Source organism: Salvelinus alpinus, chromosome 31 (genome assembly GCF_045679555.1).
Source record: "Salvelinus alpinus chromosome 31, SLU_Salpinus.1, whole genome shotgun sequence".
NCBI classification, from domain to species: domain Eukaryota; kingdom Metazoa; phylum Chordata; class Actinopteri; order Salmoniformes; family Salmonidae; genus Salvelinus; species Salvelinus alpinus.
In genome coordinates, this window is record NC_092116.1 from 9,676,463 (window position 1) to 9,689,737 (window position 13,275).

A 13,275-nucleotide genomic window follows, 5' to 3' on the forward strand; every position below is an offset into this window, starting at 1 on the left:
AATTCAATTGATTTGACATGATTTGGAAAGGCACACACCTGTCTATATAAGGTCCCACAGTTGACAGTGCATATCAGCCAAAAACAAGCCATGAGGTTGAAGGAATTGTCCGTAGAGCTCCGAGACAGGATTGTGTCGAGGCACAGATCTGGGGAAGGATACCAAAAAACATTGCAGCATTGAAGGTCCCCAAGAACGCAGTGGCCTCCATCGTTCTTAAATGGAAGAAGTTTGGAACCACCAAGACTCTTCCTAGAGCTGGCCACCCGGCCAAACTGAGCAATCGGGGGAGAAGGGCCTTGGTCAGGGAGGTGACCAGGAACCAGATGGTCACTCTGACAGAGCTCCACAGTTCCTCTGTGGAGATGGGAGAATCTTCCAGAACAACAACCATCTCTGCAGCACTCCACCAATCAGGCCTTTATGGTAGTGGCCAGACGGAAGCAAGTCCTCAGTAAAAGGCACATGACAGCCCGCTTGGAGTTTATCAAAAGGCACGTAAAGACTCTCAGATCTTGAGAAACAAGATTCTCTGGTTTGATGAAACCAAGATTGAACTCTTTGGCCTGAATGCCAAGCGTCACATCTGGAGAAAACCTGGTACCATCCCTACGGTGAAGTATGGTGGTGGCAGAATCATGCTGTGGGGATGTTTTTCAGCGGCATGGACTGGGAGACTAGTCAGGATCGAGGGAAAGATGAACGGAGCAAAGTACAGAGCGATCCTTGATGAAAACCTGCTCCAGAGCACTCAGGACTTCAGACTGGGGCGAAGGTGTACCTTCCAATGTGACAATGACTCCAAGCACACGGCCAAGACAGCGCAGGAGTGGCTTCAGGACAAGTCTCTGAATGTCCTTGAGTGGCCCAGCCAGAGCCCGGACTTGAACCTGATCTAACATCTCTGGAGAGACCTGAAAATAGCTGTGCAGCGATGCTCCCCATCCAATCTGACAGAGCTTGAAAGGATCTGCAGAGAAGAATGGGAGAAACTCTCCAAATACAGGTGTGCCAAGTTTGTAGCCAAGAAGACCCAAGAAGACTCAAGGTTGTAATCGCTGCCAAAGGTGCTTCAACAAAGTACTGAGTAAAGGGTGTGAATACTTATGTAAATGTGATATTTCATATTTTTGAAAACATTTCTAAAAATCTGTTTTTACTTTGTCATTATGGGGTATTGTTTGTAGATTGATGAGGGAAAAAAGCTATTGAATCAATTTTAGAATAAGGCTGTAACATAACAAAATGTGGAAAAAGTCAAAGGGTCTGAATACTTTACAAATGCACTGTATGTTTATGTATTTTATAATATGTGCCCAGTTACATGATCGTAGGCAGAAGTCAGCACATTGTACTTGACAGGATAGCTATTTGAAAGTTCAAAATCATGTGACTTAATAACAAACTCACAACTAGAAGAATACCAGACGAGCTAAATGCCTTTTATGCTCGCTTTGAGGCATGAAATACTGAAGCATGCATGAGAGCACCAGCTGTTCCGGACAACTGTGAGATCACGCTCTCCGTAGCCGATGTGAGCAAGACCTTTAAACAGGTCAACATTTACAATGCCGTGGGGCCAGATGGATTACCAGGACATGTACTCATAGCATGCCTGGACCAACTGGCAAGTGTCTTCACTGACATTTTCAACCTCTCCCTGGCCAAGTCTGTAATACCTACATATTTTAAACAGACCACCATAGTCCCTGTGCCCATAATAGCAAAGGTAACCTGCCTAAGTGATTACCGCCCCGTAGCACTCAAGTCGGTAGCCATGAAGTGCTTTGAAAGGATGGTCATGACTCACATCAACACCATCATGCCAGACACCCTAGACCCACTCCAATTCGCATACCACCCCAACAAATCCACAGATGACGCAATCTCAATCGCATTCCACACTGCCCTTTCCCACTTGGACAAAAGGAACACCTATGTGAGAATGCTGTTCATTGACTACAGATCAGCGTTCAACACCATAGTGCCCACAAAACTCATCACCAAGCTAAGGACCCTGGGACTAAAAACCTCCCTCTGCAACTGAATCCTGGACTTCCTGACGGGCTGCCCCCAGGTGGTAAGGGTAGGCAACAACACATATGCAACAAAACTGGGGCCCCTCAGGGGTGCATGCTTAATACCCTCCTGAACTCCCTGGTCACCCATCATTGAGTTTGCTAACGACCCAACAGTGGTAGTCCTGATTACTGACAACGATGAGACAGCCTATAGGGAGGAGGTCAGAGACAACCTTTCAATGTGAGCAAGACAAAGGAGCTGATCGTGGACTGGCCAAACACGCCTCAATTAACATCGACGGGACTGAAGTGGAGTGGGTCGAGAGTTTCAAGTTCCTTGGTGTCCACATCACCAACAAACTATCATGGTCCAAACACACCAAGAAAGTTATGAAGAGGGCACGACAACACCTCTTCCCCCTCAGGAGACTGAAAAGATTTGGCATGGGTCCCCAGATCCTCAAAAAGTTCTACAGACTCACCAGCGAGAGCATCCTGACTGGTTGCATTACCGCCTGGTATGGCAACTGCTCAGCATCTGACCGGAAGGCGCTACAGAGGTACTGGGCCGTACGCACTACCATCACTGGGGCCAAGCTTCCTGACATCCAGGACCTACAGTTGAAGTCGGAAGTTTACATACACTTATGTTGGAGTCATTAAAACTCGTTTTTCAACCACTCCACAAATTTCTTGTTAACAAACTATAGTTCTGGCAAGTCGGTTAGGACATCTAGTAATTCTTCCAACAATTGTTTACAGACAGATTATTTCACTTATAATTCACTGTCTCACAATTCCAGTGGGTCAGAAGTTGACATACACTAAGTTGACTGTGCCTTTAAACAGCTTGAAAAATTCCAGAAAATTATGTCATGGCTTTAGAAGCTTCTGATAGGCTAATTGACATAATTTGTGTCAATTGGAGGTGTACCTGTGGATGTATTTCAAGGCCTAGTGTCAAACTCAGTGCCTCTTTGCTTGACATCATGGGAAAATCAAAAGAAATAAGCCAAGACCTCAGAGAAAGAATTGTAGACCTCCACAAGTCTGGTTCATCCTTGGGAGCAATTTGCAAACGCCTGAAGGTACCACGTTCATCTGCACAAACAATAGTACCAAGAAAAGACACCATGGGACCACGCAGCCGTCATACCGCTCAGGAAGGAGACGCGTTCTGTCTCCTAGAGATGAACGTACTTTGGTACGAAATGTGCAAATCAACCCCAGAACAACAGCAAAGGACGTTGTGAAGAAGCTGGAGGAAACAGGTACAAAGTGATCTATATCCACAGTAAAACGAGTCCTATATCGACATAACCTGAAAGGCCGCTCAGCAAGGAAGAAACCACTGCTCCAAAACCGTCATAAAAAAGCCAGACTACGGTTTGCAACTGCACATGGGGACAAAGATCATACTTTTTGGAGAAATGTCCTCTGGTCTGGTGAAGGAAAAATAGAACTGTTTCGCCATAATGCCATCGTTATGTTTGGAGGAAAAAGGGGGCGGCTTGCAAGCTGAAGAACACCATCCCAACCGTGAAGAACGGGCGTGGCAGCATCATGTTGTGGGGGTGCTTTGCTGCAGGAGGGACTGGTGCACTTCACAAAATAGATGGCATCATGAGGGCGGAAAATTTGGTGGATATATTGAAGCAACATCTCAAGACATCAGTCAGGAAGTTAAAGCTTGGTCACAAATGGGTCTTCCAAATGGACAATGACCCCAAGCATATTTCCAAAGTTGTGGCAAAATGGCTTAAGGACAACAAAGTCAAGGTATTGGAGTGGCCATCACATTGCCCTGACCTCAGTCCTACAGAAAATGTGTGGGCAGAACTGAAAAAGCGTGTGCGAGCAAGGAGGCCTACAAACCTGACTCAGTTACACCAGCTCTGTCAGGAGGAATGGGCCAAAATTCACCCAACTTAATGTGGGAAGCTTGCGGAGGCTACCCGACACGTTTGACCCAAGTTAAACATTTTAAAGGCAATGCTACCAAATACTAATTGAGTGTATGTTAACTTCTGACCAACTGGGAATGTGATGAAGAAAATAAAAGCTGAAATAAATCACTACTATTAGAAACATTTCACATTCTTAAAATAAAGTGTTGATCCTAACTGACCTAAGACAGGGAATTTTTACTAGGATTAAATGTCAGGAATTGTGAAAAACTGAGTTTAAATGTATTTGGCTAAGGCGTATGTAAACTTCCGACTTCAACTGTATATACTAGGCGGTGTCAGAGGAAGGCCCAACAAATTGTCAAAGACTCCAGTCACCCAAGTCATAGACTGTTCTCTCTGCTACCAAGTGGTACCGGAGTGCCAAGTCTAGGACCAAAGGCTCCTTAACAGCTTCCACGCCCAAGCCATAAAACTGCTGAACAACTAAACTAATCAAATGGCCACCCGGACTATTTACATTGAACCCTACCCCCTTTTGTTTTTATACTGCTGCTACTCGCTGTTTATTATCTAAGCATAGTCACTATTTAGTAAATATTTTATTAACTCTATTTCTTGAACTACATTGTTGGTTAAGGGCTTGTAAGTAAGCATTTCACGTTAAGGTTGTATTTGGCTCATGTGACAAATACAATTGGATTTGATTTGAATTAGGCTTCAATGAAAACCTTTTACCGTAGGCCAAAATTCTTTATGTATTACTAATTAACGTATACTGTATTTGATTAAATACTTATTTTTGGCATGGCGCGTCGACCAACCTCGTCCCCAATTATCTCTTAAAGTAACTGTCCAGTGAAATTCTCACTTTTAAAAGTTAATATTCTGTTGTTGACTCATCCTATGCACGTATTTGTGGCCAAAGCCTAAATTGGAGAAGAAACACCTCAAACTTGTTGTCACGAACATCAAAGGAAGTAGACCAAAGCGCAGCGTGGTGAGCGTACATATTCCTTTTTATTGATGACGTCGACAAAAACAATAAATAATACAAAAACGACCGTGACGCTTAAGGTTATAGTGCCACAAACAAAGACAACTTCCCACACTGAAAGGAGGGAAAAGGGCTACCTAAGTATGGTTCCCAATCAGAGACAACGATAGACAGCTGTCCCTGATTGAGAACCATACCCGGCCAAAACATAGAAATACAAAAACATAGAATGCCCACCCCAAATCACACCCTGACCAAACCAAATAGAGACATAAAAAGGCTCTCTAAGGTCAGGGTGTGACACTTGTATCTCAAACAGACTGTTTCAAACATGATGTCATGTTGGCTCATTGGCTGAGCTGGCCAATCAGCGGTCTACTCGAATGAATATTTTTGAATGACTGGTATACGCCCACACCATTCTGTTGTTGGGGCACGACTACATTATTCAAACACAGGAAATATGCTTTTTAACAAACTTAATTACCATTTTTTGTAAGGAAAACTATTTCACTCAAATGTTTATTTATTATAGGTCATATTTCATAGAAATCTTGAAACACTGGACAGTTACTTTTTAAATAGTGAAAAGCTCTTCCTGTGTCTCAACTCTTCCTGTTCAGTGCTCCTTTTCTGTTTAAACTCTCACTTCCTGGTTCAACTCCCAATAGATAATAATAATAATTTATTAAACTTTTATAGCACTATTCATTAAATAAAGACATTTCAAAGTGATGTCAAGCAATAACAACAGCAAAAAAACGAGCAATTTAAAAACAACATCCTGAATCATCGTGGTCAAGAGACTGAAGAAGAAAGTTCATGGCTTGATTGTCATTTCATACAGCTGAAGCAACAGGAGCAAGAACTTTCATAAACATTGAGCTAATAAACAGCTTCATGGTTAGTTGAATCCAGTTCCATTTCTTTGTTTGTTGTCCCTGCAGGGAGGAGAGTGAGAGTGTGTTGACACTGAAAGGGCTGACCCCCACCGGCATGCTGCCCAGTGGAGTGCTGTCAGGAGGCAAGGAGAAGCTCCAGAATGGTACGCCCCACAACACACACGCTGGACCTCCATGCCTAGCCCACAACACCCCTCACACTCCCCAGGCCACCGTGTTCCGCCCCCATCAATACACACTTATACAAATATTTAATTAGCAACGCATCTACCTCAAAGACAAGCAGTTACCTGATACTTATTTCGCACATTTTCTTTCTCTCAGGACATTTTCTCTTAATTAAACCCGGTATATTTCTTTACGACTTTTATGTCATAGAACACAGTTGCAGCAGTGGGAAATACAATGTAACTATCTGTATTCAATATAAACATTACTGCAGCAAAGTTACCCTAGAATAAGCTAATATCTAAGTACTGCAAAGCTTTGTCCCTTTCTCTGATGTTGGTTTTAGATAATACCGTCATAAAATGTTAGAAGTTTTTCGCCATTGTCTCTTAATGCTGTCTTGCTTTCCTTACCCCCCCCCTCTCTCTCCACCTTTCTCTCTGAAATCTACTGGTTATATCTCAAATATTGTCTCTGTCTTCTTCTTTCTCCTCTTTCCCTAGAAACCACAGGTATAATCTGTTGTGCAAGTATTGTGTCAGCAGTGTTTTGTGAGAATATTGTAGAATTCACCCTCCCATGTTGAATTCCAAACACTCCCAAAAACAGTCTGACAATCGATCTCCTTTACGTGACAGACTAGCATTATAAGATGCTTTTCCACAGGGAAGACATTTCTTCCAAAGATGACAAGTGGAATTGAATAATCTACCGACGGAATCAGGCTATAACATAGACAATTTAGAATTTGAATTTATTTTAAATAGAACAAAATCATGTCCTTTGATTTGACAAATTTGAAGTGATTTTTAAGATGTCAGGGAAGGCTAGGTACCGAGTAAGATGCAAAGGATGAATTGGAATTGACATAAACAACCGTGTATGAAAGGGGATACATATTATCTACCTTGTCACCCACAAACAAGGCAGAAATCCAAAGAACTTCATTCTCCTCTCTTTGGTTCTCTTGGTCAGTTTAAGTCTCCTCTATCAGGTGTTTTAGAATGTAGGCCTACAGTGAATTTAAGTCATGTTTTCGAACCTCTACTGCTCTCAACCGTCGACATCTATTTCTGGGTTCACTTCTCCCGAAGTTTACCACAGAAATGCTACATGTTTGCCCTATAAACAGTAGTCTATAACTTTATCTCAAACACACACACACACGCACACGCACACGCACGCACACACACACACACACACACACACACACACACACAAATATACTCACACACATACACACAAACCACACATTGTTGATTCCAACTGCATAGGGGCAACCATGTACAGTAGTTCCCAGTGATGCAACGATGGGCCAAAGCCATCCAATGGAGATGCAGTAGCGAGGAGGAGCCATGTTGGGAGGCAGAGTGACGTTCAAAGAGATTTTCTGTCGCAGCATTGGTAGAATCACAGCTCGCCATAGGCTCCTATTGTTCAGACAGTCTCCAATGTGCTTCTACCGCAATGTTGTGCAATCCATCAACCACTTGGTTTCTTTTGGACCTCCTTATAGCTTTCCTGTGTGTGTACGTCGCTCTTGTGCATTATGTATCGTACCTCCATAGCCACATCGACCTGTTCAAGTGTAGAACTGTAGCCGCTAAGTATTATTTGCAGTCCCACCCGAGCCCATTTCTTTTTCTCTGTGTGCACCACCTGAGTACAGAGTCATTTCCGTATTTCTGGTGATAAGTGTTTGATGATAAGTATTGCTAAAAAACAGAAGGAGTTGTACGGTAAGTGGTAAGTGCATCAAAATATTCCCATGATGTGTTTTTTAAAGGTGCATCTGCTCTTTCGACGGTTCATGTCCAAAGACGCGGCTGCGCTACAGTTCATGATAGCTAGTAGCCTATGTTTCTGAGAACATTTTGAATTCTTCTTTTCTTTTATCTGGTCTCGGCTGTTCAGTTGCAGCCGCGTTTATGACTTTGGCAGAGTTGTTTCTGTTCTCACTCACACGTCTACATGTACTGTACCCTAACTCCTGTTAAACACCGATCATATGTCACCCCCCAACCCTGCTCCAGTGTGTAGTTTGTTGAGTGAGGATACATCAGACAGATATTCACATTCACGCCTTTGATAATCATCAACCTTCTCCAGTCCTACTTGTCACGACATCCCCCTTGCCGACATCCATTTTCTATAGCCGTCCAGCGCCGCTTCTTGTCCCTTTGTCAAACACGGGTGCCGTTTTTACAAAGCTCAAAATACCAGCGCACCACACATGTGTCTACAATGGGTATTTGACTGGCTCCATTCCGTCTGTCACCTTTTTGGTTAACTACCCCCTTCCTTCTTTGTCTGTCTTAACACACCCGCTTGATTCCTGCTCCTCCCATGAGTGTCCTCTGTCCGAAAAACACAGAGTTTTTTTTAACATTGTTGTCTTTGCATTGGCTCTCTCTTTTTGCTGCTCATTGACCGGTTCCTGGGAAAAACCAAATGAATTCCTCGCTGGTCACCCTTCTTCTCATTCGTTTTGCAACCCCCGTCTTCTTCTCTTCAGCTACTATTGAGGCTATTGAGGCAGACGAAGGTAACTAGGCCGGCGGCCCTCTCTGTTGCTTCTTACCGCAATAGACAGGGGCCCCCGCCTGCTGCGTTTTCATCCATCTCGCCGTAGCTTGTTACAGAGTGTGTTGGGTGTTTGCGCTAACAAATTGTGGCATAATAATTAACCCCCCCCCCCCCCCAAAAAAAAGAGGGGGGGGGGGGTATAGAAAAGCCACACTTGTTTCAAAGGGGAACAAAGATCATATCACTGTTGAACAAAGATCATACTAGGCAGAGAGTATTAAATGCATTACTTTTCTTTTCACCTGCTAGGATATAGCCACCCTCCCCTCCCTCCCACCTACAAGGTTTTCAGCTTAGTCTGTATGTACGTTGTTTTGCAGTATCCCCTCCACTAAGTAGTGTCCACTCATACGTTTCTCTGAAAAACAACAGCACTCGGCAGGATATTATGTCACACCTGTGACTTCATACAACGCCCCATGCCCCTACACCAACTCATCCACCCACTCAGTCTTCCTATGAAAGACCGATCTGATTGTCCCCCTTTGAAACAACTAATACAGTTGTGCTTTGTCTTTGCACTAATATACGTTAGATATAAACAAATCAGAACAAAATTTGCTTTTCCAACAAAGGCTTTGAAAGCCAAATTGGACTCCAACTCCAAAAACAAAATGGGCAAACAAAGCCACGCAACAAAGAACAAGCTCAACTACGCACTAAATAGCGATTTGCTAGCTAGCTGCTACATATGTTGGAGTTGTTCAGCGACTCCTCATAAGCACCCCCTAGAGGATGACGTGCATCAGTGACGAGACTCTTTTAGCTTATTTTTCCATGTGGTTCCTCTGTGGCCCTGCTGTGTCCTGTTCTCTTTGTTGCACTGCTAATAACCTGTGTCTGACCTGTACTATGCAGCAACACAACTGCAAGACCCATCAGCCCCCTCTCCCACACCCATAATTTAATAATATCGCTAATTCCTCCCAAATTTTTCCTCCTGATCCAGAAAAAGGATATCCTGAAAATGTAACTGCTGATTACCATTATAGCCCCCATGTCCCTTAGTAACTTGCTGCATGTTCTGAGCAGGCTTAACAAGTGGTTAGCAACAAGTACCTTTTGTAGTAGTGTCTATGCATGTGAGCGTAGTCTCACTGTTGTAGTACTTTTCTGTGGTATACTGTATGTTTCAGTGTATGTGGGCCCCACTCTCTATTTACCATTCATTTTTCTCTTTTCCATTTCCTTGGTCCTTTTGTTTTGTTTGTGTAGTACAGTGGTGGGGTGGTCTGGTCCTGGGGGTCCTCAGGTGTTTTCAGTTGTGCCTTTTTGAAATATGCAGTCAAGTATCTTCAGGTTTATTTTTTGATAGAGCATCAGTTGCAAAATGTTGTTTTGACAGATTTTAGATTTTTTTTTACACTATTTACTTCCACGTTCACTTTCACACTGAATAATTTGCAGATGTATTTTCCCCCAAATGCTTCATTTCATCTCATAATTGCCTTACATACACTACTGGTCAAAAGTTTTAGAACACCTACTCATTCAAGGGTTTTTCTTTATTTTTAAAATTTTTTCTACATTGTAGAATAATAGTGAAGACATCAAAACTATGAAATAACACATATGGAATCATGTAGTAACCAAAAAGATTCTTCTTTGAGATTCTTCAAATAGCCACCCTTTGCCTTGTTGACAGCTTTGCACACTCTTGGCATTATCTCAACCAGCTTCATGAGGTAGTCACCTGGAATGCATTTCAATTAACAGGTGTGCCTTCTTAAAAGTTAATTTGTTGAATTTATTTCCTTCTTAATGCGTTTGAGCCTATCAGTTGTGTTGTGACAAGGTGGGGGGGGGGGGGGGGGGGTCGATACAGAAGATAGCCCTATTTGGTAAAAGACCAAATCCATATTATGGCAAGAACAGCTCAAATAAGCGAAGAGGAACGACAGTCCATCATTACTTTAAGACATGAATGTCAGTCAATATGGAAAATTTCAAGAACGTTGAAAGTTTCTTCAAGTGCAGTCGCAAAAACCATCAAGCGCTGTGATGAAACTGGCTCTCATGAGGACCGCCACTGGAATGGACGACCCAGAGTTACCTCTGCTGCAGAGGACAAGTTCATTAGAGTTACCAGCCTCAGAAATTGCAGCCCAAATAAATGGTTCACAGAGTTCAAGTAACAGACACATCTCAACATCAACTTTCACAGGAGACTGTGAATCAGGCCTTCATGGTTGAATTGCTGCAAAGAAACCACTACTAAAGGACACCAATAATAAGAAGAGACTTGCTTGGGCCAAGAAACACGAGCAATGGACATTAGATCGGTGGAAATTTGTCCTTTGGTTTGGTCCAAATTTGAGATTTTTGGTTCCAACCGCCGTATCTTTGTGAGACGTGGTGTGGGTGAACGGATGATCTCCGCATGTGTATTTCCCACCGTAAAGCATGGAGGAAAAAGTGTTATGTGGGGGTGCTTTGCTGGTGACACTGTCTGTCATTTTATTTAGAATTCAAGGCACACTTAACCAGCATGGCTACCACAGCTTTCTGCAGCGATACGCCATTCCATCTGGTTTGCGCTTAGTGGGGCTATCCTTTGTTTTTCAACAGAACCATGACTCAATACACCTCCAGGCTGTGTAAGGGCTATTTGACCAAGAAGTAGAGTGATGGAGTGCTACATCAGATGACCTGGCCTCCACAATCCCCCGACCTCAACCAAATTGAGATGGTTTGGGATGAGTTGGACTGCAGAGTGAAGGAAAAGCAGCCAACCAGTGCTTGGCATATATGGGAACTCCTTCAAGACTGTTGGAAAAGCATTCCAGGTGAAGCTGATTGAAAGAATGCCAAGAGTGTGCAAAGCTGTCATCAAGGCAAAGGGTGGCTATTTGAAGAATCTCAAATATAAAATATATTTGGATTTGTTTAACACTTTTTTGGTTACTACATGATTCCATGTGTTATTTCATAGTTTGATGTCTTCATTATTATTATACAATGTAGACAATAGTTAAAATAAAGAAAAACCCTGGAATGAGTAGGTGTTCTAAAACTTTTGACCAGTAGTGTACATACTTTTCTGCTTGTGAGTTAATTATGTGATATATCAGCAGTGTTTTTACTTTTGTAAATATTTCCTGGTACAATGAAAACCTATTTACCTCCAGCACCAGACATACCCTCTTCAGTAGGTTTATGTTCAGTAGGATTATGTAATCCAATTGTCTTTCGGGTTATATAATTACGATAATATGGTAATTGGTGTTGATATTTTGTTGTCATTTACTTTTTGAATTGTTCATATTGATTGTTTTATAGTTCTCTAATGTCTTCAAAAGGCAGAATGAACACTGCATGGGATGGTTTATACCTATGATATTACAAGATGAGAATAAAAATAGATAGAATTGATCATTTAAGTGTTCAAGTGTCTCTGCATTAAGAAGTTAAGTTATATACATACTTATAAATACACACACCCAACGTGTATTCTTACTGTAGTTGTTTCTATGAAAACACTAAGCAGATGAAATGCACATTGGCGTAATACTATTGAGAGAAGCATAGTATAGAAATATATTTTTCTCACAAATAACTATGTTGTTAAAATGTCGATGGCGTGGTTTCTGTGGGTTGGCCTACTAAGCCTCTGCTCTGCTAACAACCATCAAGTGATTTTTCCATTCAGTGCAATGGTTTATATAGTCAACCATTTCAGAAAAATTGATTTTTATTCGTTGTATGGAATTCATTATTTTGTCATCACATGACTTGATTCCTATCACAATTAATTATTGACTCTGAACAAAACCAAAGACAACCCAAACACACTAATGTGTGTTTGTGCTTCTGAACCAGAAATAAGTAACCTTATTAAATATTGTACATGTCTTCTCTACTTCTCTCCTCTAAATCACCCATTCCCTCCATTTTCTCCTCTCCATCCCTCCATCCTCCAGCCATCAAGGGCTTCTCGCCCCAGCACAAAATCACCAGCTTTGCGGAGGCCAAGGGCCTGGACCGCATCAACGAGCGGATGCCCCCGAGGCGGGACGGCCTCCCCTCCGACGCCAGCCTCAACTCCCTCAACAAGGCTCTGTCCTCGGAGACCAATGGCACGGACGCCAAGGACAGCAGCAACATCCAGTGAAGGGGCACGCTCCACCACGGCTGGTGGTGGCAGCCTGTGGCGACCAGGGTGGGTCGAACTACGGAAAGTTATCGCTCGTTCACTTTTTCAGGCCCTTGGCCTCCTCGAAGCTGGTGATGACGTGCTTGATTCTGAGACGAGAGAGAGAGAGAGAGCAAGAGAGAGCGAGAGAGAGAGAGAGAGAGAGAGAGAGAGAGAGAGAGAGAGAGAGAGAGAGAGAGAGAGAGAGAGAGAGAGAGAGAGAGAGAGAGAGAGAGAGAGAGAGAGATTTTATGAAAGCCCCTAGCTCATTTTACTGCAGGGCTCGCCAACCCTGTTCCTGAAAAGCTACCCTCCTGTAGATTTTCGCTCCAACCCCAGTTATAACTACTGTAACCTGATTCAGCTTATCAACCAGCTAATTATTAGATTCAGGTACGCTTGATTAGGGGTGCAGTGAAAACCTACAGGACGGTTGCTCTCCAGGAACAGGGTTGGAGAGCCTGGTTTTACTGGATATGGCAATTTTGTGTAACTTCTTACTAACTATTGTACGTTTACAAAATACAGCACTAAAAAGGGCAAAACATAAAAAACATGTTTT

At 42.8% G+C, this 13,275-nt stretch overlaps 1 protein-coding gene across 4 annotated transcripts in view; it reads left to right on the forward strand.

Annotated features, from left to right (window-relative positions):
* The window catches only part of LOC139561872 (protein phosphatase 3 catalytic subunit alpha-like), a 112,400-nt gene extending 99,467 nt beyond the window's left edge, over nt 1-12,933 (forward strand). For 2 of the 4 annotated variants that reach the window (XM_071379229.1, XM_071379230.1), the window contains 3 exons: nt 5,873-5,970; nt 8,511-8,540; nt 12,502-12,933. In XM_071379229.1, the coding sequence (XP_071235330.1) occupies nt 5,873-5,970; nt 8,511-8,540; nt 12,502-12,692 (319 nt within the window). In that variant the 3' untranslated portion in view covers nt 12,693-12,933. The remainder of the gene's footprint in view (nt 1-5,872; nt 5,971-8,510; nt 8,541-12,501) is intronic. The other 2 variants (XM_071379231.1, XM_071379232.1) reach the window with 1 other exon arrangement.
* The last annotated feature ends 342 nt before the right edge of the window (nt 12,934-13,275 follow it).